This window comes from Oncorhynchus nerka, linkage group LG15 (genome assembly GCF_034236695.1).
Source record: "Oncorhynchus nerka isolate Pitt River linkage group LG15, Oner_Uvic_2.0, whole genome shotgun sequence".
Taxonomy (NCBI): Eukaryota; Metazoa; Chordata; class Actinopteri; order Salmoniformes; family Salmonidae; genus Oncorhynchus; species Oncorhynchus nerka.
The window spans coordinates 42,268,308-42,294,481 of record NC_088410.1 but is presented as its reverse complement, the minus strand read 5'-3'; the positions used below and the strand labels follow the sequence as shown (position 1 = coordinate 42,294,481).

The following is a 26,174-nucleotide window of genomic DNA, read 5'->3' as shown; positions in this document are numbered from 1 at the left end:
ATTAACAACAGGGCATGAGTTGTTAATCCACATCAATTATTTCCTTCCCCCTCCACGGGTGAGAGGGGGTCTGATTGAAGTTCTTCATTGCAAACCTGATCTATTTGGATTCTCGTGGTCAGTCATTAACAATTTAAATATACAATTATACCTATATTGTACAAATGTGAGCTTTGAGTTACTCAAGGTTATCAAGTGAATAATTAGTGAAAATTGTACAATAATAAATGACCTCAAATGTCTTTATTCCTTCTAAAACAAAGAAAGTAGACAACTGGAATATGCATAATCCTTACACTCATAAATTGTTAATTATTACAAGGCTGGCATTCAGTACATCGCAGGACAAACTAGACTTTCCTTATTCTCCACAATCTTAGGACAGAAGCACAATACAAATCTCCAAACACTGTCTTGACTACCTATTCGTAATGCTTATCATACACATGTACATACTGAGTCCTGACAGAAATTCCAGACACTTCCATCCATAATAAATAGGAGCAGGGGTTAAATTGGGCCGTCGCATTCTATGAGAGAAAAGAAAATCCCTCTCAAAGTGCTTTCAAATTGCAGTGGAGAACAACGTAGAGAAAAACATGCATGTCAAGTCATTGTGGCCTACAACATTCTTAATGTAGTCGCTGGAAAACACACATTTGAAATCAGTTTTGATGGCCACTGTTAAAAGAGGAGGATCACAGAGCGTTCTAATTTTACTCAACGTATTTCTCAAATCCCCAAAATTTTAGAACCAGAGTTTTTAGCAGTGGCATGGTTTATGCCCGTTGGCACTCACCAATGGTGTTGAATGCATAGGAAAGACCAGGGCTAAACATACCATGGGGCAGGTGGTATTCACAGTACATGATCCTTGGATGAGTGCCAGTGGGACATTCAAATCATCAATATGTTGCTAACTAGCAACAAGATCATGTTTAGAGTTTGTGATCTAGCTAATGATTAGCCCAATGGGGTGAATTCAGATGGGTAACCCTCAGTCTATTTATATATATAGCTACTATGCTACAACAGGGGAAACTACATATCTTAGATGTCAGTATCATTTCATTTCAATAGGCTGTCCTTTAAAAGTCACCCGAACTGAACTTCTCACAGTCACCCCCCAAAAAAATGGTAGGTTCTTCCAACCTGTAGTATGCTGTAATATGTACTTTTGTTATCAACCCGCCATGTGGCAGTTGGAGAACTTTATCATTGAACAGTGGTGTATTTTGCCTACACCCTATGGTAAATGTGGGCTTGTGATCCCTGGACGTTTGTACTTAGCATCCGTTTTGGGTCTTGTCCTGTGCATACTCTTCAGCACACCTGAGTGCCTCAGTGAGGTTGGCCCCACTCCCTGTGCCCTTTGCCACAGTGGCAGAGCCACCTGCGTTCCCTCCCAGGCGGGCACACACTGTCAGGGCCCAGTCACTGGCAGAGAGAGCACTAAAGCCCTATGGAGAGACAAAGATCAGGAGTGAGTGTTGGTGTGATGGAGAGAGAGAACAGGTGGGTAAAGAGTGTGTGAATATACACATGTATTTTGGACAGTGAAGCTACATGTTTTAATTTGGCTCTATACTGCAGCATTTTTGGATTTGAGATCAAATGTTTCATATAAGGCGACAGTAAAAACAAAACAAAAAAAACTATTATTCAAGATTATTTTCATAAGGTGCATTCAGAAAGTATTCAGACCACTTGACATTTTCCACATTTTGTTACGTTACAGCCTTATTCTAAAATTTATTAAATAGTTTTTTTCCCCTCATCAATCTACACACAATACCCCATAATGACAAAGCAAAAACAGGTTTTTAGAAAATTAAATATTACATTTCATAAGTATTCAGACCCTTTACTCGGTACTTTGTTGAAGCACCTTTGGCAGCGAATACAGCCTCGAGTCTTCGTGGGTATGACGTTACAAGCGTGGCACACCTGTATTTGGGGAGTTTGTCAGATTTTTCTCCAGAGATCCTCTCTAGCTCTGTCAGGTTGGATGGGGAGCATTGCTTCACAGCTATTTTCAGGTCTCTCTAGAGACGTTCCATCGGATTCAAGTCCTAGCTCTGGCTAGGCAACTCAAGGACATTCAGAGACTTGTCCCGAAGCCACTACTGCATTGTCTTGGCTGTGTGCTTAGGGTCATTGTCCTGTTGGAAGGTGAACCTTCGCCCCAGGCTGAGCTTCTGAGTGATCTGGAGCAGGTTTTCATCAAGGATCTCTCTGTACTTTGCTCTGTTCATTTTTCCCTTGAGACTGACTAGTCTCCCAGTCCCTGCCGCTGAAAAACATCCCACAGCATTATGCTGCCACCACCATGCTTCACCGTAGGGATGGTGCCAGGTTTCTTCCATTCTTCAATACTTATTTTCCACCATAACTTGCAAATAAGTTCATTAAAAATCCTACAATGTGATTTTCTGGATTTTTTTCTCATTTTGTCTGTCATAGTTGAAGTGTACCTATGATGAAAATTACAGGCCTCTCATCTTTTTAAGTGGGGGAACTTGCACAATTGGTGGCTGACTAAATACTTTTTGCCCCACTGTATATTGATTAGCCATTAAATCAATTACCCACAAAGCAATCATTTTGACTATATTAGCCCATAGAGCTACAAGGATGCACTTTCATGCTAGGGTTAGGACCTCATATTACAGCTTATAGAGACCCCAACTGATGTACAAAACAGTCTTAAAACAATCTACTTTGGTTTCGATAAAATAATAATGGAAACCTATAAAACAAATCAATTTGACTTTGTGAAAATCAGGTTTTTGGACCGAACTTGCTTACTACTTTTCCCATGTGTTTTCTTCCTTCACAGACTCCATGAAATAATGACCTCTCCCTAAATATTTGGTCACACTATTAATTTTGTGTATGGTTTCCTAGAAACAAGGGGTTGTTCAACTAACCCTTTGGCACAACTTACCCCACCTCTCCCCTATCTTTTTTTTACCATTAAGAAATGAAGGCGCTTTATGTATTTAGTCCCCCCCACCCTTGACCTATTGAGAGAAAATGCCATGTCAGTAAATACAGTGATGTAAGAGCTAGACCCTATACCTTGGGCACTTGGCACGCACACAGGACCTTCCCCGATGGCTGCTGGTGGGAGAGTAGCATGATCAGGGTCCCTGGGGCTCTGTCACTGTATTGGTTCACTGTCTTCATCAGCACCTACAATGAGAGCAATTGGGATCAACTACACCGAGGCTCAGTTTCCCAGAGCCTTAGTAACGGTAAGTTCATCATTAGATCCCACTTTAAGTGCATCATTAGAATCTAAGGTGTTTCCAAAAAAACAATGGTTGCATTGAAAGTGATTGATAAAATACAGTAACTCACTCGCTGTGAATACTAAAGAATTAGTTTTATATGGGGCAAAACAATCTAATTGTGGATGTTAAACAACTACTGAGGCTCATCAGAAATTCAGATGAAAAACATACTGATATAGAGTCTGTGTCCACAGTGTCCACTACAATATTCTTGCTGCTATTCTTTATGAATAGTGATTGGGCTTTCACAGCAGCCTGAAAATGGAACAAAAGTAAGTAAGAAAGAGAAAGTAGTTAAAAGTACAATTAGTATAATGCTTTATCATGCAGTATTTATCATGCATTAACTATTGTGATTGTTTTATAATGCTGTTGTGACTCATGTGTCTTCCTGCATACAAAAAGTTTGATCATGTTCATGTATTTTTACTTGTCACATGAAATAGTTATTGTGGGGGATATAATACACGTTAGAAAGGACAATGGGGTTGTGTGCTTGTGATACCTCTTTGGTCTCCAGTTTCCTTATGCTTGTGTTGGTTGTCCTCTGTAGACCTTTGAGGCGAGTTTGAAGCTCCCTCCGCTTCCACTGTGGTATAGGAGTGTAATCCACTGCCTGGGACAAAACACAAATAAGGCCTAAGCATTTGTGTCATATTCGCATTTAATTCTAACTATTTAAAGTAATGTGGTAGCTTGGGACTATAAGGTTATATCTGCAAAAAGATGATTCTGAGTAAATTACCTTTAAAGTTTCAAACCATCATTGGTTTGAATGGTGTAAGGAGTTTTTATCTCGTATTCTTTTGAACATAACAACATGAATTGGGGTATTTAGAGTACTATATAGGTGGAGAACATTGAACAGAACAAGGCTATGTCAATAACTAAAATTTAGGGCAGAACATTTCCATAATGAATATTTACTTCCCCCCTGCTCACCCCCCTGATTTCCTCACTAAGGTATTTCTAGACTTTTCAGAATTAAACTCAGACACTGCAGTGGTTGGAGGAGATTTTAACTGCTTGTTGAACCCCCTTATTGATAAGTTTCCCAGCGGTATAGCTTCACTCTCTCCTCAGGCTGTCACTTAAAGCTATTTGTGATGATCTGGGGTATTCGGATGCTTTTCATCCCTCCAACAGAGAGTTCACTTTTTTCTCTGCACCTCATGGATGTCAGACTAGACTAGATTATTTTTTTATGCCCAGGACGTCTTTGCAGTCTGTTTTATCCGCTAGGATAGATAGGAAGCATAGTCGTATCTGATCATGCTGAGGTGATCCTGGACATAAAACTCAACGGGGCATTCAATCGGTCAAGACAATGGAGGTTGAACACAACCAATCTTAAAGACCATACATTCACATCATATTTTATTACAGAGTTTAAAGCATTTTTCTCTATTAACTCTCAATCAACAGATAACCCCTGGCTCCTTTGGGAGACCTGTAAAGCGTATGCCAGGGGTCTGATTATGTCATACACAGCTACTAAGAGACGGAAAAAGCGGGAAAAGCAAAACATGTCAGAGGGTGAATTAGGAACTAAAGAGAAGGACTACATTAAAACGCCCACTCCTGCCCTATTAAAGGAAATATCAGTCATTAGATCAACGCTAGACTCTCTCCTAACACAGGACGCTGAAAAGAAAATGAGATTTGTCAGGTAAAAGCTATATGAACATGGCGATAAGCCGGGAAAGTACTTGGCATACCTAGCTAAAAAGAGGGCTGACTCTCAGTCAATTGCTACTATTACTGATTCTGATGGTAATCATTTATATGAAAATAAATTGATAAGTGACTCATTTAAGAAATTTTATAGAAACCTTTATGCCTCAGAACTGCCAAAGGATGCACCCAAATTAATGGAGAACTTATTTTGTAAGATTGAGCTCCCTACTATCTCCGAAGAGCAGAGGTCCCTCCTTAATGCCCCTATTACCAAGGAAGAGATCATGTTCGCAATTAAGAACCTGCAAAATGGTAAGGCCCCAGGACCAGACGGGTTTTGTAGTGAGTTCTATAAAGAGTTCCATGGCCTGATCCTTGAGCCATTACGTGATATGTTTAACCACTCATTTTCAAATGACCAACTCCCTCAAACGCTGAGAGAAGCCAACATTTCACTTATTCTCAAAAAGGGAAAATGTCCAGAGTCTTGTTCCTCGTACAGACCAATTTCCCTTCTGAATGTGGATAGAAAATTGCTTTCTAAAATTCTAGCCACAAGATTAGAGGACTCACTGCCACTAATTGTGAAAAGAGACCAAACTGGCTTCATTAGGGGCCGTAAGTCATGCAACAATGTCAGGCGGCTTCTTAATGTAATTCAAGCCTACCAACAAAGTGCTGTGGATGGTGTTGTGCTCTCCCTAGATGCTGAGAAAGCATTTGATCGTGTGGAGTGGTCTTACCTATTATTTGCTCTAAATATATTTGGTCTGGGGGACAACTTTATAAAATGGGTGAAAGTTTTATATGATGATCCTCAGGCTGCTGTCCTAACTAATGGGCTACGGTCAAATAGCTTCTCTATACACAGAGGTACCAGACAGGGCTGTCCTTTATCCCCCCTCCTCTTTGCACTCGTTATGGAACCACTGGCCGAGGCCATCAGGATAACGCCTGCTATACAGGGGCTATACAGGGGCTGCTCATTGGTGATGTTCACCATAAAATAAGCTTGTATGCTGATGATGTCCTGATATTCATCTCTAGTCCCGAGACTTCAATTACATCTCTTATTCATATTATTGAATTATTCAGCGAATTCTCAGGCTACAAGATTAACCTTACTAAGTCAGAGGCTATGCCACATGGTAGCCTACACTCTGTACCTAATACTTCTCCCCCTTCCCTTTTAAATGGTCTCCCTCAGGTTTCATGTATCTGGGTATATTTGTAACTCCTAAATTCCAGCTAATGTACAAAGCCAATTTTGTTCCCTTGTTTGATACAATAAGACAGGATCTGGAGCACTGGAACTCTCTCCCGATTTCTTGGTTGGGTAGAATATCCCTCTTGAAAATGAACATTTTACCTAGACTACTTTACCCAATCCAAATTATCCCAGTATTACTCTCCAATAAGGTAATAAAGGATGTAAATGGATGGCTAAGTTCCTTTATATGGAGTAAACACAAGCCAAGACTTAAGATGGCAATATTGCAGCTGCCAAGTTCTATGGACCTGCCCAATATCATGTTCTATCAATGGTGTGCCCACCTTTGTTATATTTCTGACTGGATCACAAATGAGGACTCCTCTATTTGGTTAGACATTGAGACTTCTCTTTCAAAATACCCCATACAGGATCTTTTATTTTTCAGAAGTTTCAAGTCTGTAGAAGATCACTGCAATAATCTCATTACACTTAACACACTCAAAGTATGGAGGTCAGTTCAACGCTTCCTGGGAAGGTCCAAACTAACCTCTGCTCTTACCCCAATTCTTAACAACCCAGATTTCAGTCCATGATTGCTGGATGCTGGCTTTAACTTATGGCTTAATAAGGGCATATGCAGGCTAAATGACTTATTTGCTGATAAGATTTTGTTGTCATTTGAGCAGATGGTCGAGAAATATCGACTCCCAAAGCAGGACTTTTTCCGCTTCCTACAAGTAAGACATTATATTCTGAAGAGCACCACCTTAATTGGTAACCCTGATGTGTCTGTCATTGAAAAAATGCTTTTTTTTCCCACAAAGGAAAATGTCTGTAAGTCTATTTTATGATACTTTAAGGTCCTTTTCTGCTGTCAACACACAGAGGGTGAAACAAGTGTGGGAGAAAGAATTGTCTGTTACTATTGACGAAGAGATGTGGGAGGACATTTCGAGATATGCAAAAACAATATCTATATGTAACCGTACTAGAGCAATCCAATTAAGAATAATACACAGATTGCATATATCCCTAAATCGCAGACATGCTTTTAGCCCCACTTCCTCTTCCCCTCAGTGTCTTAAATGCAAAACTGATACAGGCACCCTAACACATTGTTTATGGTCATGTACCAAAATACAAAGATACTGGTCTGGTGTTCTGCAAGAAATTGAAAAGATCCTAGGGGTTGATCTAGAATTGGACCCAGTTTCTTTACTGTTAGGTCTCCCTAGTAGGCGTGTTACTTCTGTGGGTAAAAGGAGGCTTTACAACATCCTTACCTTCGCAGCGAGGAAAAACATCCTTTTACAGTGGATTAGTGATAAGGTGCCTTCTATTAAAGATTGGCATAAGATACTATTTGAATGGGTGCCTCTGGAATATCTGACATGTACATTGCATTCTAAAACAGACCAGTTCTACAAAGTATGGGAACCTTATCTAAATTACCTAGAACCTGAGGTATCAGCTATTATGCTGCAAGGATTCTCTTAGAATGGCGGGGATCTATGCATTTCAGAATTACACTGTACGTTCCATGTGTGGAACCTAACCTCTTGGTTTAAACTGAGCTTTTTTGTTTAATTTCTGTTTGTAAGTTTGTTTAAAATGTATGTATTGAGAGACGCAATGATGGTGATGGGGTGAGAGAAGCACCGAGCGGGAAGAGGAAAATGGTGTACGTATGTATGTATGGGTGTGTATGTGTGTATGTGCGTGCGCGTATGTATGCGTATGTGTGTGTATATGCATGGGTATATGTATGTGTGTGTATGTATGTGTATGTATGTATGTATGTGTATATATATGCGCGTAGATATGTGTAAGCGGGTGCTGTTTTTCTTGTTTTTGTTCTATGTGCTTTGTCTCTGTTGTTGTATCTCTTAATATGGGTGAAAATGGTGAAATTCCAATAAAAATACTGTTACAAATAACTAAAATTAAAAAAATGCAGGTCCCATGTTCTCAGCTATTCAAACACTTAGGCAATACTTTAATACTGTCTGAAATTGCCTTTTGGAGCATTTTCAATATTGTCTGTCTAATGACCATCAGTTAGGTCAGTAGGGAGGGAGTGGAAAAGCATACATACATCTGTCAGTATGCCCACTTCTTTGGCCAGCCGGTTGGCATCTGCGAGGGAGGGGCTGGCGACTGTTGCAAGACGTGCTGACAAAGACTCCACTTCCTGGGTCAGGACTTGACCCGCCTCTCGAGCCTGTGAGCCAACAAAACAACGACAAATATCAGAATGGATCTCGTTGAAAGCTACTTGTGATTCTGTAAAACTCTCAACTTGGGCTACGTCCCAATTATCTCTCCTTCCTCCAAAGTGTGCACTTATTCACTCCCCTTCACTAATTTGAAAGGAAAGGACTGGTTTAAGAAATATTGTGGAAACTCCCACAAGCCCATGCCTCCAACAATCCGATGCTTATTTGATCATGGAGTGTTTTTTAAAAGATCAGTGATACATGACATCCTAAATAGGAAAATTTACAAAATTAATACTGAATCAGCAACACAAAAGTCTTGAGCGAGGGACTAACTGGTGTTGTAAAACACGAGAATACATGGGATAAAGTGACGTGATTATATAGTCCGCTACTATGCACCTCTGGCATATTCACAATAAGTCACGACCTATTTAGTTTTATGCCTTCTTGCTTTTATATAACACACCTCTCTGGCGTCGTCTCCAGTGACTGCCACGATACGGCTGATCCCTTTAACCATCTGCCTCTCGGAAATTATAACCAAATCCCCGATCTCCCCGGTCGTCAGTAAATGCCTGAAAAAGAGAAAAACGCTTGGTCTAGTAGCCCTTTAGAAACAGCCAATGAACATAAAATATTTAGCATTGTTCACAACTATAGGAATTGTCAAATCTACTCCTCCAAATATATGATCCGTTTCTATCCTTAACCCACGATAAAACGTATACATTCTACTGTCTCTTCTCATTTTGGCTCTTTTACAGTATATAGAACAATTTGCCACATCCTCACAGCCCGAAAGGTGAGGCAGTGCATATTGTCATTTCGTAATATCTTGTGGTAAATAACAAGTAATGTTGGGTCCTACATTTAAAAATGCCTTTTGAATCTATCATAGAGAGGGAGAAAGAGTGATCGAGTGAGAGAGACAGACAGACAAAACTTACGTCCCACAGCAGAGCTCCACTGACGTCCATCTGTCCGTCTGAGAACCGTACAGGTCTGCTACGGGAACTGCCACGGACACCACTCTCACCGGATCAGGGTACACCTAGGAAGAATTACAGAGGATTCGGGAATCCTCCAATGCCAACACACTATTATGCAGAATATCTTGCACTTACAAATTGCAACCATTGGGTTGACACTTATACATTGTTAATGTATTATGTTGCGAAGAGAACTGAACAACACTTTACAAAACACAGTTATTATCAACATTATTCCTTTTAATCTGGGTAGGAGCGTCCCCGAATCAACACACATTTACCTCATCCACAGTCCTTAGACCTGGGATGTCTTTAGCCCGGGCCAGGGGAACCTCTTCTATGTACACCGCATTATTCTCTGTGATAATGTTGTGGATGCTCCTCTCAATCTCCTGGAGCTGGGGAATACTCAATGATCCCTACAGAGTGACCACCAAAAATCAATGATTATTATTACATCCCAAAAAGCGTTTTCATGCTTCTATACAAAAGTGAGTTTTTTTGATTATCTACTGGACTTTGGCAATGCATATAACTTCACATTATTCATAACGGATGTGATTACTCTAAGGGTAGTCACATTAAATTTGTTACCCTGGTGCTGTTCTCTGGTGCGTTTGGAAGAATTCCACAGAATACGTTTGGGTTTCACAATGTATTTTATTTTTTATGTATCAGAATGTTTTTTGGAATTCTGGGACTGTTGGCATTTAAAACCCTACTAGCTTAAACATGGAGACCAATTTAAAATAATTTTTACTTTCTCTTATGATTTCCTTGAATCAACAGTATTGTTGAAATGTCGGGACCATTATGCATATAGTGAAGGATGTAAGAGCAGCAGGACAACAGCAAACTATCTGCCTAAACCGACACAGGAGGCTCACACAACAAAGCCCGAGGCCAGCGGATTTTAAGGATGAATCAAGAGTTAGAGGTTGGATATGTTTCTCAGCATACTCATCCAAAGGCACGCAACAAGGTGAGTAAAACGATGCCTGGCTATTTCTGCGCAACTTGTTGCCTCTATTGAGTATAATAAAAGACCAACTGTAGTGAGAGGTTCAGTAGTTCTTGCATGACTGTAGAGGGCTTTTGGTCGACTGAAGGGGAGATGGAGGTGTTTGCTTAAACGCAATGACTGTCACATTGACACAATAAACACACTAATTATGGCATGTTGTTAGCTGTATAATTTCTGTGAAATTCATAATAAGTATTTTGAGGAGGATGAAGTACAACAACAAATCATTCCCAGCAATGCAACTGGAAGGGAGGGCCAGGTACCACAGGGCCTACCATAGCCTGACCACAGCAGCAGTGATTTCAGTGATGCTATCACCTCGTACTTTGCCCGGCTTTAAAATTTAACATGGAAAACGTTCACAAAATCATCAGTTGCTGAAGTTTTTTATGACAAGCAAAACTGTCAAATATAATTTCTACGATGAGTATTAAAAAAAATCTAACACAGACTGTGTAGGCTGTGCAAACAATCAATTCAATTAAAAAAATACTTAATTGGCTTGGTTATTGTTTTTTTGTGTGTTTTATAAAAACAACATTTAAGTCATCCATGTTTATAAAAATAGGCTACAGGGGCCTTATATATTCAAGATATTATTACTATTACAGTGTTATTATACAACGTGTGGGTCTAATCCTAGATAATAATTGGTTAAAACCGCATTCCAGCTGGTGTCTATCCCACAAGTTACCACAGGCTAAATATATGACGAAATGCCTATTTACTCTGTTCCATCTGACTACACAAAGCACGGTCTCATCAGCTCAGCCAGGCAATGTACAGTATATACTAGATCTACAGTGCCTTCGGAAAGTATTCAGACCCCTTGATCTTTTCCACATTTTGTTAGGTTACAGCCTTATTCTAAAATTGATTGAATTGTTGTTGTTTTTTCAGCAATCTACACACAACCCCATAATGACAAAGCAAAAACAGGATTTTAGAGTTTGTTTCAGATTTTTTTTTTTATAAAAAACTAAAATATCACACTTACATAAGTATTCAGATCCTTTACTCAGTACTTTGTTGAAGCACCTTTGGTAGTGATTACAGCCTCAAGTCTTTTTGGGTATGATGCTACAAGCTTGGCACACCTGTATTTGGGGAGATTCTCCCATTCTTCTTCGCAGATCCTCTCAAGCTCTGTCAGGTTGCATGGGGAAAGTTGCTGCACCATGTTTTCAGGTCTCTCTAGAGATGTTCGATCAGGTTCATGTCTGGGCTCTGGCTGGGCCAAGGACATTCAGAGACTTGTTATGAAGCCACTCCTGGAGCTATGTCAGAGTGACCATCGGGTTCTTGGTCACCTCCCTGACCAAGGCCATTCTCCCCCGATTGCTCAGTTTGGCCGGGTGGCCAGCTCTAGGAAGAGTCTTGGTGGTTCCAAACTTCTTCTATTTAAGAATGATGGAGGCCACTGTGTTCTTGGGGACCTTAAATGCTACAGACATTTTTTCATACCCTTCCCCAGATCTGTGCCTCGACACAATCCTGTCTTGGAGCTTTACGGACAATTCCTTTGACCTCATGGCTTGGTTTTTGCTCTGACATGCACGGTCAACTGTGGGACCTTATATAGACAGGTGTGTCCCTTTCCAAATTATGTCCAATCAATTGATTTTACCACAGGTGGACTCCAATCAAGTTGTAGAAACATCTCAAGAATGATCAATGGAAACAAGATGCACCTGGGCTCAATTTAGAGTGTCATAGCAAAGCGTCTGAATTCTTATGTAAAAGGTATTTCTACTTTTGATATGATAATACATTTGCTAAAATATCTAAAAACTTGTTTTCGCTTTGTCATTATGGGGTATTGTGCGTAGATTGCTGAGGATTAAAAAACAATGTTTTTTTAGAATAAGGCTGAAAGGTAACAACATTTGGAAAGAGTCAAGGGATCTGAACACTTTCCGAAGGCACTGTACAAAGCATCTAGACATTATCTCCCATTTATTTTAGAATAACATTCGGTTTTCAACAGCGGAGATTAGTAATAATCTGCCTCCCCGACATTTGCAACATTGTTTCAATATTGAAATTCGATCTCTAGCTGTCCTATGGTAATGAACGTTAAGGAGTCGGGACGAGACAGACCGGCTGGCAGCTTTTCTCAGCCAGTCTAAATCATGAATCAGCATAGTTTTTATGGATATACTGTATACAAAGAAATGTCAATAAAAAATACGAGATGCAGCTATTTTTCTGTCATTCCAAGTGATTGTGTTAGCTGTGTAGTTGGCTATCTCTTCTGAACAGTGGCCTGGCAAGAGGGCAAATGTTCTACAGGTGAAATTGCACATCATTGTTATGGATGTATTCCCTCCCCCAAAATAAATAACTAGAAAACAGCTTAAACATAAGAAAATGCAGCTACTTTGCTATTATTCTGGCTCCATTGTTTGATGTGACTGTGTTAGCCAAAGTAGGCTAGCTAGCATGAAAGGGATAAGAATATTGCCAGCCATCATGGCAACAGAACATTTAGAACAAACGACTGGGTCGAGTCCATAGTTTTAGAACAAAGATTTAATGACTGGGTCGCGTCTCTGGCAACCGAATCGATAGAACGAACGACCAGCCGGCTTGGGTAGCAACACTAGATTTGTGTTGGGACTATATCTTGTGGAAGGATGAAATAGTAACAATAAATCAAAATAAAGTTATTGAACATTTATATAATTGAATTGTTGGACAACGACAGATGATGAAATTCACGGATCATACTGTATACCTTGACGCTGAAGTCAAAGCGTAGGCGGTCTGCAGCGACATGACTGCCTCTTTGCTCCACAGAAGAACCCAGCAGCTGACGGAGGGCGAAGTTGAGGACGTGTGTGGCGGTGTGCTTGACCATGCAGGCTAGTCTCTGTGGCTGGATGTGAATAAACATTCATTTTCTTATTAGCAAATTAAATTATGACATGTAATATGCCATTAACATAATCATATTTATGACAAAGTATACGTCACAAACATTCCACTGGGCAGACTTCAGTTCAACGTCTAGTTTTGATTTATGTTCATGTGAATTCAACGTGAAATCAACCAAAAATGTCCCCCTGTCATCGGATTTAGGTTAAAAGTTGGGTGAAAAAAATACAAAATTCCCATACGTTTATGACTTTGTAAATCCAATCAGTTTTCCACATTGATTCAACATCCTCACATTGTATTTTTTGGTTGAAATGATGTGGAAAACAACATTGATTCAACCAGTTGTTGCCCCAATAGCTTTAAAGAGCACATCTCACAAATAGCTTTAAAGAGCACATCTCACAAATAGCTTTAAAGAGCACATCTCACAAATAACACACACACCCACAGTTAATTTGTTGCAGAAGCCTAATGAATAAATATGTATTTTATAAGCTATACTGCGTTTGTCTATGGCATGTGTCAAACACATTCCTCAAAGGGCCGAGTGTCTGCGGGGTTTTCGCTCCTCCCTTGTACTTGATTTATGAATTAAGGTCACTAATTAGTAAGGAACTCCCCACACATGGTTGTCTAGGGCTTAATTGAAAGGGAAAAAACAAAAAAAAACAGCAAACATAAGGTCCATTGTGTAAGCTAAGAGTCAACCTGTAGAAAATGCTCTACCTCATCCAGGTAGAGCTGGACCTGGTCCCCTTTTCTCAGCACTTCAGCAGCGGTGACCTGATGAACCACATATCCCCCAGCAAGCTGCACAGCCTCAACAGGGTACAGGACATCCTGAGGGAACACACACACCATCCCAACTAGGCTAGTAAATATACTATGAATGGAATGATTCAATGAATGTAGTTTCAATAGCTTAGTAAAAATGTTGCTGAGGGATAGGACATTCATATCCAGGAAAGTTGACACATTCAATGTATGGACCCCACATTTTCAGGTACATCCCTAACAAGCAGCTCACATACACACGTTGTGACACAGTGTCCTTAAACATGGTGTCCTAAAAAAGGTGTCGCTAATGCTGACCGGCAGTCCATCTCTGATGAAGTAGCCCTGGTCATGAGACTGCCCCCCTTGCTCTGCATAGAAACAGGTCCGGTCAAGCACCACACCACACCTCTGGCCCCCGGCCACCTCCGAGACAAGAGTCTGTCCACAGTACAGGGCCTGCACGGTAGCATGGCAGGGCTGGAACACTGGAGAAAAGACACAGGGCTCCTTTCAGAGAGAATAAATTGGACAGCAAAACAAAGGATAATTGACCTGAATATAATATATTGACTGAAGATTATCCTTTGGAGTGCTGTCTAAATCATTCTCTAAGGATTTTACTAGCGAGGATCCAGCACCCAACCGTTTTAGACTAATTACTGTAATTGTGAGTGAGGATGTTGTTTATAATCTCGAGAACTCATCTATACCATATTTGCCATCCTGTGCCAAGCTGTAGTGGTACTTGGGGGAGTCGTCTGTGTGGGGAACTTCTCCACTCTGCAGCTGGGCTAGGCTGTGCAGATCCAGATGGACCAGCGTATCCCCAACAGAGGTCTGCACCTGACACCTAAGCTGGTGGTGGGGAGAGGAGAGACAGCCATGGAATGGGTTGGAACCTTTTCAGTAAAAAGATACTGAAAATATACTTATCTGCAAGGGTTGCAGAAAAAGCTGGACAGCCTCATTTAGTTTCAATAGTTTAAAACCATAAATCATTTTTTATTAAGAATTAATTCAAGCTTGTAATGTAAAATGTAGTACTCATTAAATAATTCAGTGTTGAGTAAAGGAACAAACTAATGTATGATAAAATCATAAAAGTGTAATGTTTGAAGCAACTGTCCAGTGAAAATCTCACATTCAACTCATACCAATATTGTTTTTGACTCGTCCCATGTGTGGCCAAAGCATAAATTAGAGAAAAGACACAAGAACTCCACCTCAAAGTTGAATCTCAAACAGGCTGTTTCAAAAATGCTTGCAATATCCTCATAGCACATGAAGTCATGTTGGCTCATCAATCAGCGGTCTCCTCACATGAATATTTTTAATGACCGTTATGGAAGGGAAACTATTTCACTCAGGGTAATTAATTACATGTGATATTTCATAGAAATCTGGAAACATTGGACATTTACTTTTTAGTATTTTGCTATGCAGCTTCATTAAGCTAGATTAGACTAGCAATATTGGCTTCATGCATAGAAAAGGAGAGGAAAAGCACTGACTGTAGTTACATTTTCATTTTCAATGGCCAACACATCAAGGGCCCGTTGGTCAACACTCAAGCCCTGCTCCTCCAGCATTAGTGCAATGAGATCCAGAGGAAAGCCCAGGTTACGATGCAGAGACCAGGCCACAGGCACTAGGAGATAAGCACACACACACACAAAGGATTGACTACGGAAATAAATTGGCCCAAAAATGTATACCACAAATACCCTATTACAAACCATACCCTATCCCAGTACCGTATCCTAGTACTGAAGCTGACCTGGGAATAGAGTGTCATTGTTCTCCAATCTCTGAAGTGTCCTGTCAATCACTCTGCGCCCCTGCTTCAGAGAGGACAGGAATTGGGCCTCGTTTTCATTGATTATATCCATGATCTGAAAAATAAATCAAATAGATCTTAGTAGTTTATCACTATACCTTCCTTGCCACTCATCTGAGAAAGTGTGTCAAGTGAATGGCTGTGTACGAAATGTCAGGAAGTTTGTATATGAAAGACTTTATTGTATTTGCAAGAACTTTACTTCCTGGTGTATAACCGTCATTAAACGTGTTGTTGATGTAATTTCTCTCATTTCATGGTAATTAACTTACCCTATCTGACTCTTTATGCAGTTCGGGATAAGCATCACCCTGTAGAAAAGATGTGGATGATAGAGGATCAAGACCATGATGACAAAGGTCACAAGTCTGATATCACAGCCCAACTCACCAGGATGTGGGCAACTGTGGGTACCAGGCTTGCCAGCGCTCCCTCAGGGGCCTGCAGTACCTCAGTGCTGAACCTCACAGCTCGCCTGAGGATACGGCGTAAAACCAATCTGCAGCAGGCACACACAAACGCACGCACAAACACAATAATTGAAAGAGAATGAAAATTACAATTGTCAGATTATTGTCAGATGTGTTCAGACCTCCTACAGTCTATTTTGTAGATTCAGCTACGTCTCAATCCCAAACAAATTTTACCATTTCAATCTTCTTTCTCAATCTTTGGGATTGAGATATGTTAATTTTAGATTGAAATATTACTCTCAGTTAATTTAACCTTTAACTCTAGAACCGCCATACGCCATTAGCCACTGACGTTTGATTTTATAAATAAAAGAAACACCGGAAAAAGTAAGTCCTGCTACTCCCCTGACTTATCCTAAATATTTGTATTTTACATTGGTCATTTGTCCGAATTTTGAAATCAGAAACAGCCTTTAGAGACTTTTTTTCCCTGTTTTATTCACACCTATTCCCAACATAACCCGCCGAAACAATGCGCTGTAGGACGTTGGTACACAGCCAGGCACTGACGTGTCTCTCTCTCTCCTCACTGAATGAATGACAAATGGATGAATGGGCAATAATTGTTCACCTTACTTCACAATGGAATTTAAATTAGGCCAAACTGAATGATAATGAGGGTGAAGAGGTTGATTTAAATTACAAAGACAATACTGTAATGATGAGTTTGTGTTATGCCTATTCATCAGCGTTGGCGCTCATGTTTAAGGCAAATCATTTGACCGCGCCTTATGGGTTGATATCATTCTCTTTTAAGTTTTACTTTGTAAAAATAAGCTGCTATGGGACTGTTTTATTTACTTTATTCATATTTACTATTTACTATAATTATTCAAACTTATTGTAAGGGAAAACAAAAACACGCTATGTGTTGCAGTAGGCCTTTCAGAATAAGGCAAAACATATCCTTGACTATCTGAGTTGACGAGCGAAGGGAAGCAAACGATGCCAACCCACTGAATGACAAATGGATGAATGGGTAATAACTGTGTACATTACTCCACGGTCAAATTTAAAATAGTCCTAATTGAATGATAAGGAGGGTTACGTAGTTGAGTTAATTTAGAACAACACTAGTGTAATGATGAGTATGTATTATGTCTATTTATCAGGTGTTGGCGCTCATGTTAATAATTTCACCGTGCACCTTGTGGGTTGATACCATTCTCTTTTACATTTGATTAACTAGAACTCTATTGTGAATCACATTTATTGTAAGGGAAATGATAACATGCTACGTGTCGCAGCAGGCCTTCAGAATAATGCTAAACATATCCTTGACTCTATCCAAGTTGATGAGCGAGGGAAAATAAATGATGCCACTCAGCCTGCCCACCGAAACTACACAAACTATACCGAAACTCATTTAACACATGATAACAGTAAGCCTATAGACAAGATTCAATTGACAGTAGTCTGATGAGTGACAATACTATCAGTTGTCAAATTGTACATGAAGAGATAGGCACATCTTGTAATTGACAGACGCAGGGCAAGGAGCATCACTTGATCAAATCCTCCATCAGTCACATGCAGGTAAAACGTTTCGATTTCTATTAAGAAAGAGCATATTCTGCAGTTTCTTCTGGCCTGTTCGGATCAGGTTACTGTGGACCACAATCCTACAGAGACGTCTCTCTGGGGGAGAGATCAAGAGAAATCAAGAGATATGGAGGTGTTTTTTTTATTTATTTTCACCTCACGCCCATTGTAAATCTTATGGGCAGCAGACAAAATCCCTTTGTCCTCTCAGTGTGGAGGAATGGAATGTATGATGGGCCTATGGAGAAATAACCTCAGAACAGTCACATGTAATAAATGGACTTTGGGACAATATGACGAAACGTCAGCCAAAATGGTGGTAATGACGATAGATGGAATATGAAAATTAATGTCATTTTTGTTATGTTATTAAAAGTTAAATGACGACGTTATAACGAAAACATTGTAACTTGAAGAGTTTTCATAATATGTACCTGATGTTTGCATACTGTACGTTGTGTGGAAAATGTCCATTTCAAAGAGAATGTTTTTTTAAAGATGAAATGTGAAGTTAGTTGTCTAAATTGGATCTGAGTCAAATTCAGACCTTGACTCGTAACTAGTGACGCCCCAGAGAATTTGCCATAAAGATGGAAACGCCAGTTTCTGACCTGAGGGTATAAAACATGCGAGTTAAGAATTTACATATCAAACTAGGTAACCACGCACTGCAAGCCAAGGTCCGAGTAGTCGCAACCCCAAAACGCAACACGAGGTTGAAGAAGACAAAAGAAACTACAAAAAAAATCAATGCTACGGTTGAATAACTGTATCTGTATCTAAGGTGAATTCAAGCAGGACCACCCAGTTATTCTCTCCAATGAATCGTGTGCCTACACTGCTTTCATTCCCACGCTGGAACCATCTACACGGCTGATCGTCCTCAGAAGACCCTCTTACAGAACAAGCGCGAGGAAACAGACCATTAAGAGAAAGGACACTGACATCGTGTGGACAATCAGAGACTTTACACCCGGTAACAACAGAAGTGTCGCCATCAGAGGAGAAGTCGGAACTCGGTCCACGAGGAGATAATTACATCATTATATTCTGACCCATAAGAGCTGTAGTTCGGGGCAAGGTGTTAGGGGTAAAGTAAGCATAATTTACAAATGTATCCAAGTGTGCTTTTCTCTTGTGCACTCTCTCTTTCTATATTCACATTTTGTGTGTCATATTGTGTTGGCCCGCTAGGGACCTATTTCATTGTACTAAGTTCTAATCAATAGCCTAGACTGTGTGTTTGTGTATCTTTTGTGTATCTTATATTATCAGTTTAGCTTGTTAGTAAATAAATAATCATCTCAATTGGTGTGGTAAGGACTCATTTAGTGGGACTCGGGTTTGTGCAGATTCCTGGATTATGCGACGTTCAGGATGAGACTGTAGAGGAAATCGATTAATTAGCGACTGTTGTAAAATCGATATTGATATTCTTTGAGTTAATTTGGGAAATGGAAACTCAATAAAAACAAACTTTCCCATGGTGCCCCGGGTTACTGAGTTAATGATGACCTGATTAATTTAATCACGTAATTATAAACAGTTAATCATTCGATGAACAGCAGTCGTCACAATCAATACAACGTCACAACACTAGTAACATAATAAACTTAAAATATGATATTCTGTTGTTTTTTTTCTAAATACATTTTCTTATTTTACACAATGTTTATTTTAATCTGCCAAAATGAAATTATAAAAGGACTTCTTTGTGATGGACTTGAACTAGTGGTTTTTAGTTTTAACTTATAGCCTAGAGTAAAATAAACAAGGTAAAATGCTATTATGTTCTTTGAAATAATTGTATTCTAATGTTGCCTAAGGCCTTTATAAACACAACCAAGTGTATATTATTCCAATAGCATATTTCTCACTCAAACTTTGTAGAATTACACAAAACATATCCTTGACTCTATCTAAACAAATAACAGTTGTTATATTTTTTACATGGATATATTCCCATGAATATTTATTCATGCTTCACAACTGTTTATGCTCTATTTATCACCCGTTGGTGCTTATATTTGGGCACCTTGCGGGTTGATATGCATCTAATGTTAAAGGGGACGCCGGGGATGCCTAGTAAACACTCAACGTTCTCTAGCGGGTACTGATAGGCTCAAAGGCCAGGCTGTTCTAGTGTTAACTACCGTTTTTTTTAAATACCTTTAGGTGTTATCATTCCCTTCCTCAATGAAGTGGAAATGCTTAGTAAGTCTGGCATTTTTCAGATTGCCTGTTGTGCATGAGCCATAATCGGAGCATAGTGCAGCAAGAGACTAACAGCAGTTTGACTCACTCGGCCCCAGACATGCCTGGGTAGACTCCGTCAGCAATGCAGACAGACAGGGTGCGCACGTGGTCAGCAACGACGCGGTATGCCATGTCCACTTTGCCCACATCCGCCTCTCCAGTCCTCCCTCTATACTCAGGGCAATTGGAGCGCTAGATGGATTTAGATGATAACTAAATGAGAAAAAGAAACAAACCAAACTACAAAACAGACAAATCATTTGGCACTAATACTCTCCTGTAAGAAAGATATAGACGTCAGTGAACATTCATTTAATCCCGTGGGAGCAACAGGGCCATAGCAGTTCATTGTGAAATGAATTATGACCCATAATTTGGACAATCAGATACAAATTGAGCAACTTTTTTTTCTCTTTACCTATGTAGGGAAGGTTTAGTTCATTATCTTTCTTGCCAAAAATGTAATCTTGATTAATTCTCAGCTAAGATCCTTCTTATCTTTGAAATGTATTCTATACTGAACAAAAATATAAACCCAACATGTAAAGTGTTGGTCCAATGTTTCATGAACTGAAATAAAATATCCCAGATGTGTCCATATGCACCAAAAACTTATTTCTCTCAAATGCACAAATGTATTTATATCCCTGTTAGTGAGCATTTCTGCTTTGCCAAGGTAAATCTATCCACCTGACAAGTGTGGCATATCAAGAAGCTGATTAAACAGCATGATCATTACACATGTGCGCCTTGTGCTGGGGACAAAAAAGTCCACTCTAAAATGTGCAGTTTTGTCACAGAACACAATGCCACAAATGTTTTGAGGGAGCATGCAATTGGTATGCTGTTGGCATGCTGACTGCAGAAATGTCCACCAGAGCTGTTGCCATATAATTGATTGATAATTTCTCTACCATAAGTCGTCTTCAATGTCATTTTAGAGAATTTGGCAGTACTTCCAACTGGCCTCACAACCGCAGATCACGTGTAACCACGCCAGCCCAGGACCTCCACATCCGGCTTCTGCACCAGGTGAAGCTGGTGGTTGAGTGAATGCCAAAAGCATGCAAAGCTTTCATCAAGGCAAAGGGTGGCTACTTTGAAGAATATCAAATATAAAATATATTTTGTTTTGTTTAACACTTTTTTGGTTACTACATGATTCCATGTGTGTTATTTCATAGTTGTGATGTCTTCACTATTATTCTACATTGTATAAAATAGTCCAAATAAGGAAAAACCCTGGAACAAGTAGGTGTGTCAAAACTTTTGACTGGTAAATATAGAATAATTTCTAGACAGATATAACTCAATTTATATCTACAGATGGCGTTAAATCAGGTTTCCTGGATATTTCCTACAGGGGTTGATTCTGGGTCCTGTACTTTTTACATTAACAATATCAACTTTGTCTGTAAATAATTGTAACCTGCACTTGTATGCCGATGATACTGTTGTGTATGCTATTGTCCCCCACGGTTGGTCTGAAATACAGTCTGCCTTCATTGTATTACAGAAAAACTTTATTAACCAGAATTAGTACTGAATGCAAGTAAAACTATGTATTTGTTTTTCTCTAGAGCACATAAAAATATGTCTGATGATTTAAGCATATGTACTTTGGATGGTGTCCATATTGATCGTGTCCGTGCTTACAAATATCTGAGCATCTGGATAGAGGAAAAGCTGTCTTTTAAAAAGCATATTACTGAGTTAGTTAAGAAGCTGAGAATAAAAATGGGATTCTTCTATAAAAAATAGGTCCTGCCTCTCGGGGGAAAAAAATGCAGAAAGCAGATTATTCATTTGACGTTCCTATCGGTCCTAGACTATGGCGACATCATCTATATGAACGCCACTTCATTAAAGCCGTTAGATGCAGTGTATCATAGCGCACTACGCTTTAGCATGCCCTACAATTTCAGTACTCATCACTGCATTCTCTACCAGAGTGTTGGAAAGGCCCTCTTTGATGTCAAGTAGGTTGATACATTGCTATGTTTTCATTTTTAAAGAACTTTTACAAAAAGTCCCACTGTACCTAACATCGTTACTAAACTTTAGATATACAAGTTACCACATCCGGTCTCAGGGATGGTTAACTCTGGAAGTTCCTTTGGTCTATACTGAGTTAGGTAAATCAGCTTTTAGTTGTTTCCTTGCACCTTATCTGTGGAACAATCTTCTAAATGTTCTTACATTTTATGTTATGGTGCCTTTGGGGGCAATTCACAAAGCTGATTAAGGATCTTACTACTCATGAATGTGTTCGTTTTTTACGGCCGTGATTTTCTTTCTGCTTGCATTTTGTATTTAGATTTTGAGTTGTGTATTTTCTGTAATTTATGTAATTCAGGACTCATCTGTAAAAGAGACCTTGATCTCAGTATGACTTCCAGATCAAATAAAGGTTAAATAAAATGTCTCCTTCTCTTCCTTCACATGTATATTGTTTAATTTCTTAAATGTTTTTCTTCAATCCTCTATCTTATTGTACCTAATTATCTGTAAACAAACTAAACTTACCTGTTGTATAGCAGACAGCAGAGGGGTAAAGAGGTCAGTGTCGTAGTTGGAGCGTTGTCCTTGGAGAACGGTCACCAGTCGCTCCAGACCCATGCCAGTGTCCACGCTGAACTGGGGGAGTGACCGTAAGCTGTGATCTGCCTCTCTGGAACAGCCAAACGCAAGGAGTCAGACATAGGCTTGTAAACACAGACACACAATCCACCCTAGTAATTTGATTCAGTCATGGAAAAAGTATAACAGTCCATAGTAGAGTGAACTCCAGATGGAATATATTTTCATCACATAATAATGTAAAGATGTTATCGTCTTGCTAACATCCTCTGCCAAGGTTAGAGTGCATGAGCATTAGCAGAAATTGTTCATAACTAGCTAGCTGTGTGTGCCAAAAGTGCTTGCGTTTCTTTATCTTTGATACATGAGACCTTGGCTGAAATAAAAACTAAATGAGTTCGCAAGTGGGCTTGTCCGAATACCCAAACTTGCATTCTAAATAGTACTCTGATTGGGTATGCAAAAATTATAAAGTATGTTACATTACAAAAACTTATTATGTTTTAAATGCCAGGAAGTCAAACTAATTGAAGCTTTTCATTTAGTATGAATTCACTGTACACTATTTATATTCAGTAATGAGGATGAGTTGTACCAAAATGCACACGGTGGGAAACAACACAGTTGTGCATTAGATGATGCATTCCTATGAATGAGTCTAGAATGTTGATATTTGTTGCTTACTGCAAAGTTTTTAAACAAAACAGCATGTTCTAAATAGTATTTAGTATGGTTAATTAAAACCCAAACTATAAGCCCCTGGTAGTAAGTATAGCACCTGTTGTATTGCATGAAGACCAGGTTCCAAATCTCGACCACATCAGGACTGTCTGCATTGACCAGCGAGGCTGCGTTACGGCCCCCAATGTGGTCATAGTGGATCTCTGTGCAGGGGCCACAGGGGCCAATCTCCCCCATCTCCCAAAAGTTGTCCTTCATCCCAAATGGCAGGAGGTGATCAGAGGGCACTCTACAAACAAAAACATCAACCAAAAAAGAGAATGGCAAAGGATCAAAACACAAATGAGTCAGGAAGTTGTTATTATCTTGGAGAGGAAACTATGGCTTTCATACCCCATGCTTAGCCAGATGTGGAGCGTTTCCTCATCTGCTGGCAAACCAGAGGTGGCATCACCGGCAAAGTATGAGACGTAGAGGCGTTCTGGAGGAATCCTGTACTCCTCTGTGAGTAGACGCCAAGCCATGATGCACGCTTCCTCCTGCACAGAGACACTTTTAAACCTGCCTTTTAAACTGCTATGGCATCATAGATCACAGCTACATGTATGTCACACACCTTGAAGTAATCGCCAAAGGACCAGTTTCCTAACATCTCAAAGAAGGTGTGGTGGTAGACATCTCGGCCAACATCTTCCAGGTCGTTGTGTTTACCCCCAGCCCGGACACACTTCTGACTATTCACCACCCGCCGGTATGTGGCCATTTCACTGCGCGGGTCTGCTGCTCCAAGGAAAATAGGCTTGAACTAAGTGAAGAGGAGAAGAGAGGCATCATTCCAACTCAGAGCCAGTGAAGTTGAAGCACCCCAAAAAAAGCTATGAAGGCATTTGATGCATGGCCTAAGGTATGGTATGTATACACAACTTTTCACTTTTACGCAAAAAAATCAACTGACTGTCAACAAGACACAAATCTGCATTTGACTGGAATTGCCTTTAGATAGCTAGCTAGTAGGCCTATGTATTGTCTACACTCGCCAATGCTGTTGTTCACGCGGGACTGTACACCCATAGAGCAACAGAACTGTCAGAGGTGTCAAATCTCCAGTGTCATGCATGAGGCTAGCTTTCTTCGCTATAGCCCCTTGCCAATAATCAAATTAGTGTCTACTGTATTCGATAATATAGCTAATACTTCATGTGAAAACCGACCGATGATTGTTCAATTTACCTGGTTCATGCCTGCGTTGACAAACAGTAGACTCGGGTCTCCCCGCGGACGAACAGGGGAGGATGGCACAATTATGTGTTGGTAGAGTTCATGAAAAAAATCTGTGAACGTACGCCGCACACGATTAGACGAAAAGTCTGTTTGAACGTGAGAATATGACCTTGATAAATATCCTCTGACGCTTGAAAGTGATGTTAAATTATTGTTTATCACTGCTCTGTACCAATGTGTCAAGCGTCTCATGTGCGCCGCCATGTTGGCAGCTCTTCTTCTTCGGTGGAGTTTAACGGTGGTTGGCATCAAATGTTAATGGGGCATTACCGCCACCAACTGGACAGGCTGTTGAACGAGAAAATACCAAACATATTGCCGAAAAAAGGGGGAAACGATATCATACAAAATACAAAAATAGACAGACGCATCAACAAGCAAAACCCACCCCCCTCATTCAGTCACAGTCCAATCCAATTTCTCTGACTCTTTCCTGTGCTTTACAGTTGATGACTATTGCAATAAATGACACAAATCCCACCCTTTTAACATTTAATGTATTTTGATCCCTTAGTTGGTGTGAAACCTTCACTGGTGGTGTCTCTACTACCATTGTTTCTTCACCACGACTCGCTCCTTCGCTTCAAGATAGGAGACCCTCTGGAGAGCACTTACTCTTACCACCTCTTTGGGCGTATGTTCGTCACCACAATTGCAGCATTTCAACTCAGCTGGCATACGATACTCTTCCCATCTGCATACACTTGACACATTACCATATATTTTGCAGTTATGACACTGAAGGGGCTTGTGCACGAAAGCTCTTACAGGGTATTTCATGAATCCTAACTTTACATGAGAAAGGAGAGACTCTTCATCAAAGAACAATAGTTTGATGAAGCAAATGTCTTTACTCCATCCACCATATGGGTCAGTTGATATGCACCAAGCACTCCATCAAGGTCTTCAGTTATACAATCTGCCTTTACTTCATGCCCCATCCCAGAGATAACCCTCTTGATATGTGCCCTGCTTAGAAAATCCATACACAAAACATTCCACTACGATATCTTTTTGAGATGCACAGCACACTTCTTCTGCTCCGCAGACACACAATCCGAAAATGTGTCTAGACTAGGCTTGGATTTCAGCACACCTTTACTTCTCTTGTTTCCTTTCTTTTTCACAACTGTAACCCACTTATTATCACTCTGTGCTCTCTTCTTCACCTGAAGCACCGTCGGTTTCAAATAAAACATCAGTTTCCGCCATCTCCTCTGCACAGAGGGCCATGGTGGCAGCTCATCTAAGGTCAAAGGTAAAGGTGTTCAGTCTGTGTCCAATCACTGAAATACTTGTCATGGTCGTCTGAATATTTTTTTAAACTACACCTTGAGAATACTGACAAATGAGATAACATTGACTTGATAGTTATAAACAGTTGGAGCTATATACACTGCTCAAAAAACAAAGGGAACACTAAAATAACACATCCTACATCTGAATGAA

The 26,174-nt window shown here is 39.9% G+C and overlaps 1 protein-coding gene across 4 annotated transcripts; it reads right to left on the bottom strand.

Annotated features, from left to right (window-relative positions):
- Positions 1 to 228: 228 nt before the first annotated feature.
- Positions 229 to 24,943, bottom strand: aars2 (alanyl-tRNA synthetase 2, mitochondrial (putative)). Of its 4 annotated transcripts, none has more exons than XM_029682347.2 (22): positions 24,675 to 24,943; positions 24,061 to 24,249; positions 23,838 to 23,983; positions 23,542 to 23,733; positions 22,710 to 22,854; positions 20,230 to 20,375; positions 16,303 to 16,411; positions 16,185 to 16,223; positions 15,853 to 15,967; positions 15,587 to 15,723; positions 14,786 to 14,930; positions 14,391 to 14,560; positions 14,025 to 14,138; positions 13,156 to 13,296; positions 9,676 to 9,813; positions 9,353 to 9,456; positions 8,872 to 8,980; positions 8,282 to 8,407; positions 3,802 to 3,912; positions 3,468 to 3,551; positions 3,082 to 3,195; positions 229 to 1,460 (listed from the first exon to the last, which is right to left on the bottom strand). In XM_029682347.2, the coding sequence occupies exons 1-22, from the start codon at positions 24,927 to 24,929 to the stop codon at positions 1,287 to 1,289; spliced, it is 3,003 nt and encodes a 1,000-aa protein (XP_029538207.2). In that variant the 5' UTR covers positions 24,930 to 24,943; the 3' UTR covers positions 229 to 1,286. The 4 variants fall into 4 exon arrangements, with proteins under 4 accessions (XP_029538207.2, XP_029538208.2, XP_029538209.2 ...); XM_029682348.2 differs by having other exon boundaries at positions 15,596 to 15,723; XM_029682349.2 differs by lacking the exons at positions 229 to 1,460; positions 3,082 to 3,195; positions 3,468 to 3,551; ... (1 more) ...; positions 8,282 to 8,407; positions 8,872 to 8,980 and having other exon boundaries at positions 9,401 to 9,486.
- Between the last annotated feature and the right edge of the window lie 1,231 nt (positions 24,944 to 26,174).

What these genes read in the sequence shown, in the direction of transcription:
- aars2 (XM_029682347.2), bottom strand. Translation starts at nt 24,929, where the DNA reads ATGGCGGCGCACATGAGACGCTTGACACATTGGTACAGAGCAGTGATA. An exon ending in GCTTTGACTTCAGCGTCAAG is followed by an intron (nt 9,814 to 13,155) that starts GTATACAGTATG and finishes GTCACTCTGTAG; the next exon opens with GGATCATTGAGTATTCCCCA. An exon ending in GTGGAGCTCTGCTGTGGGAC is followed by an intron (nt 8,981 to 9,352) that starts GTAAGTTTTGTC and finishes TCTCTTTTTCAG; the next exon opens with GCATTTACTGACGACCGGGG.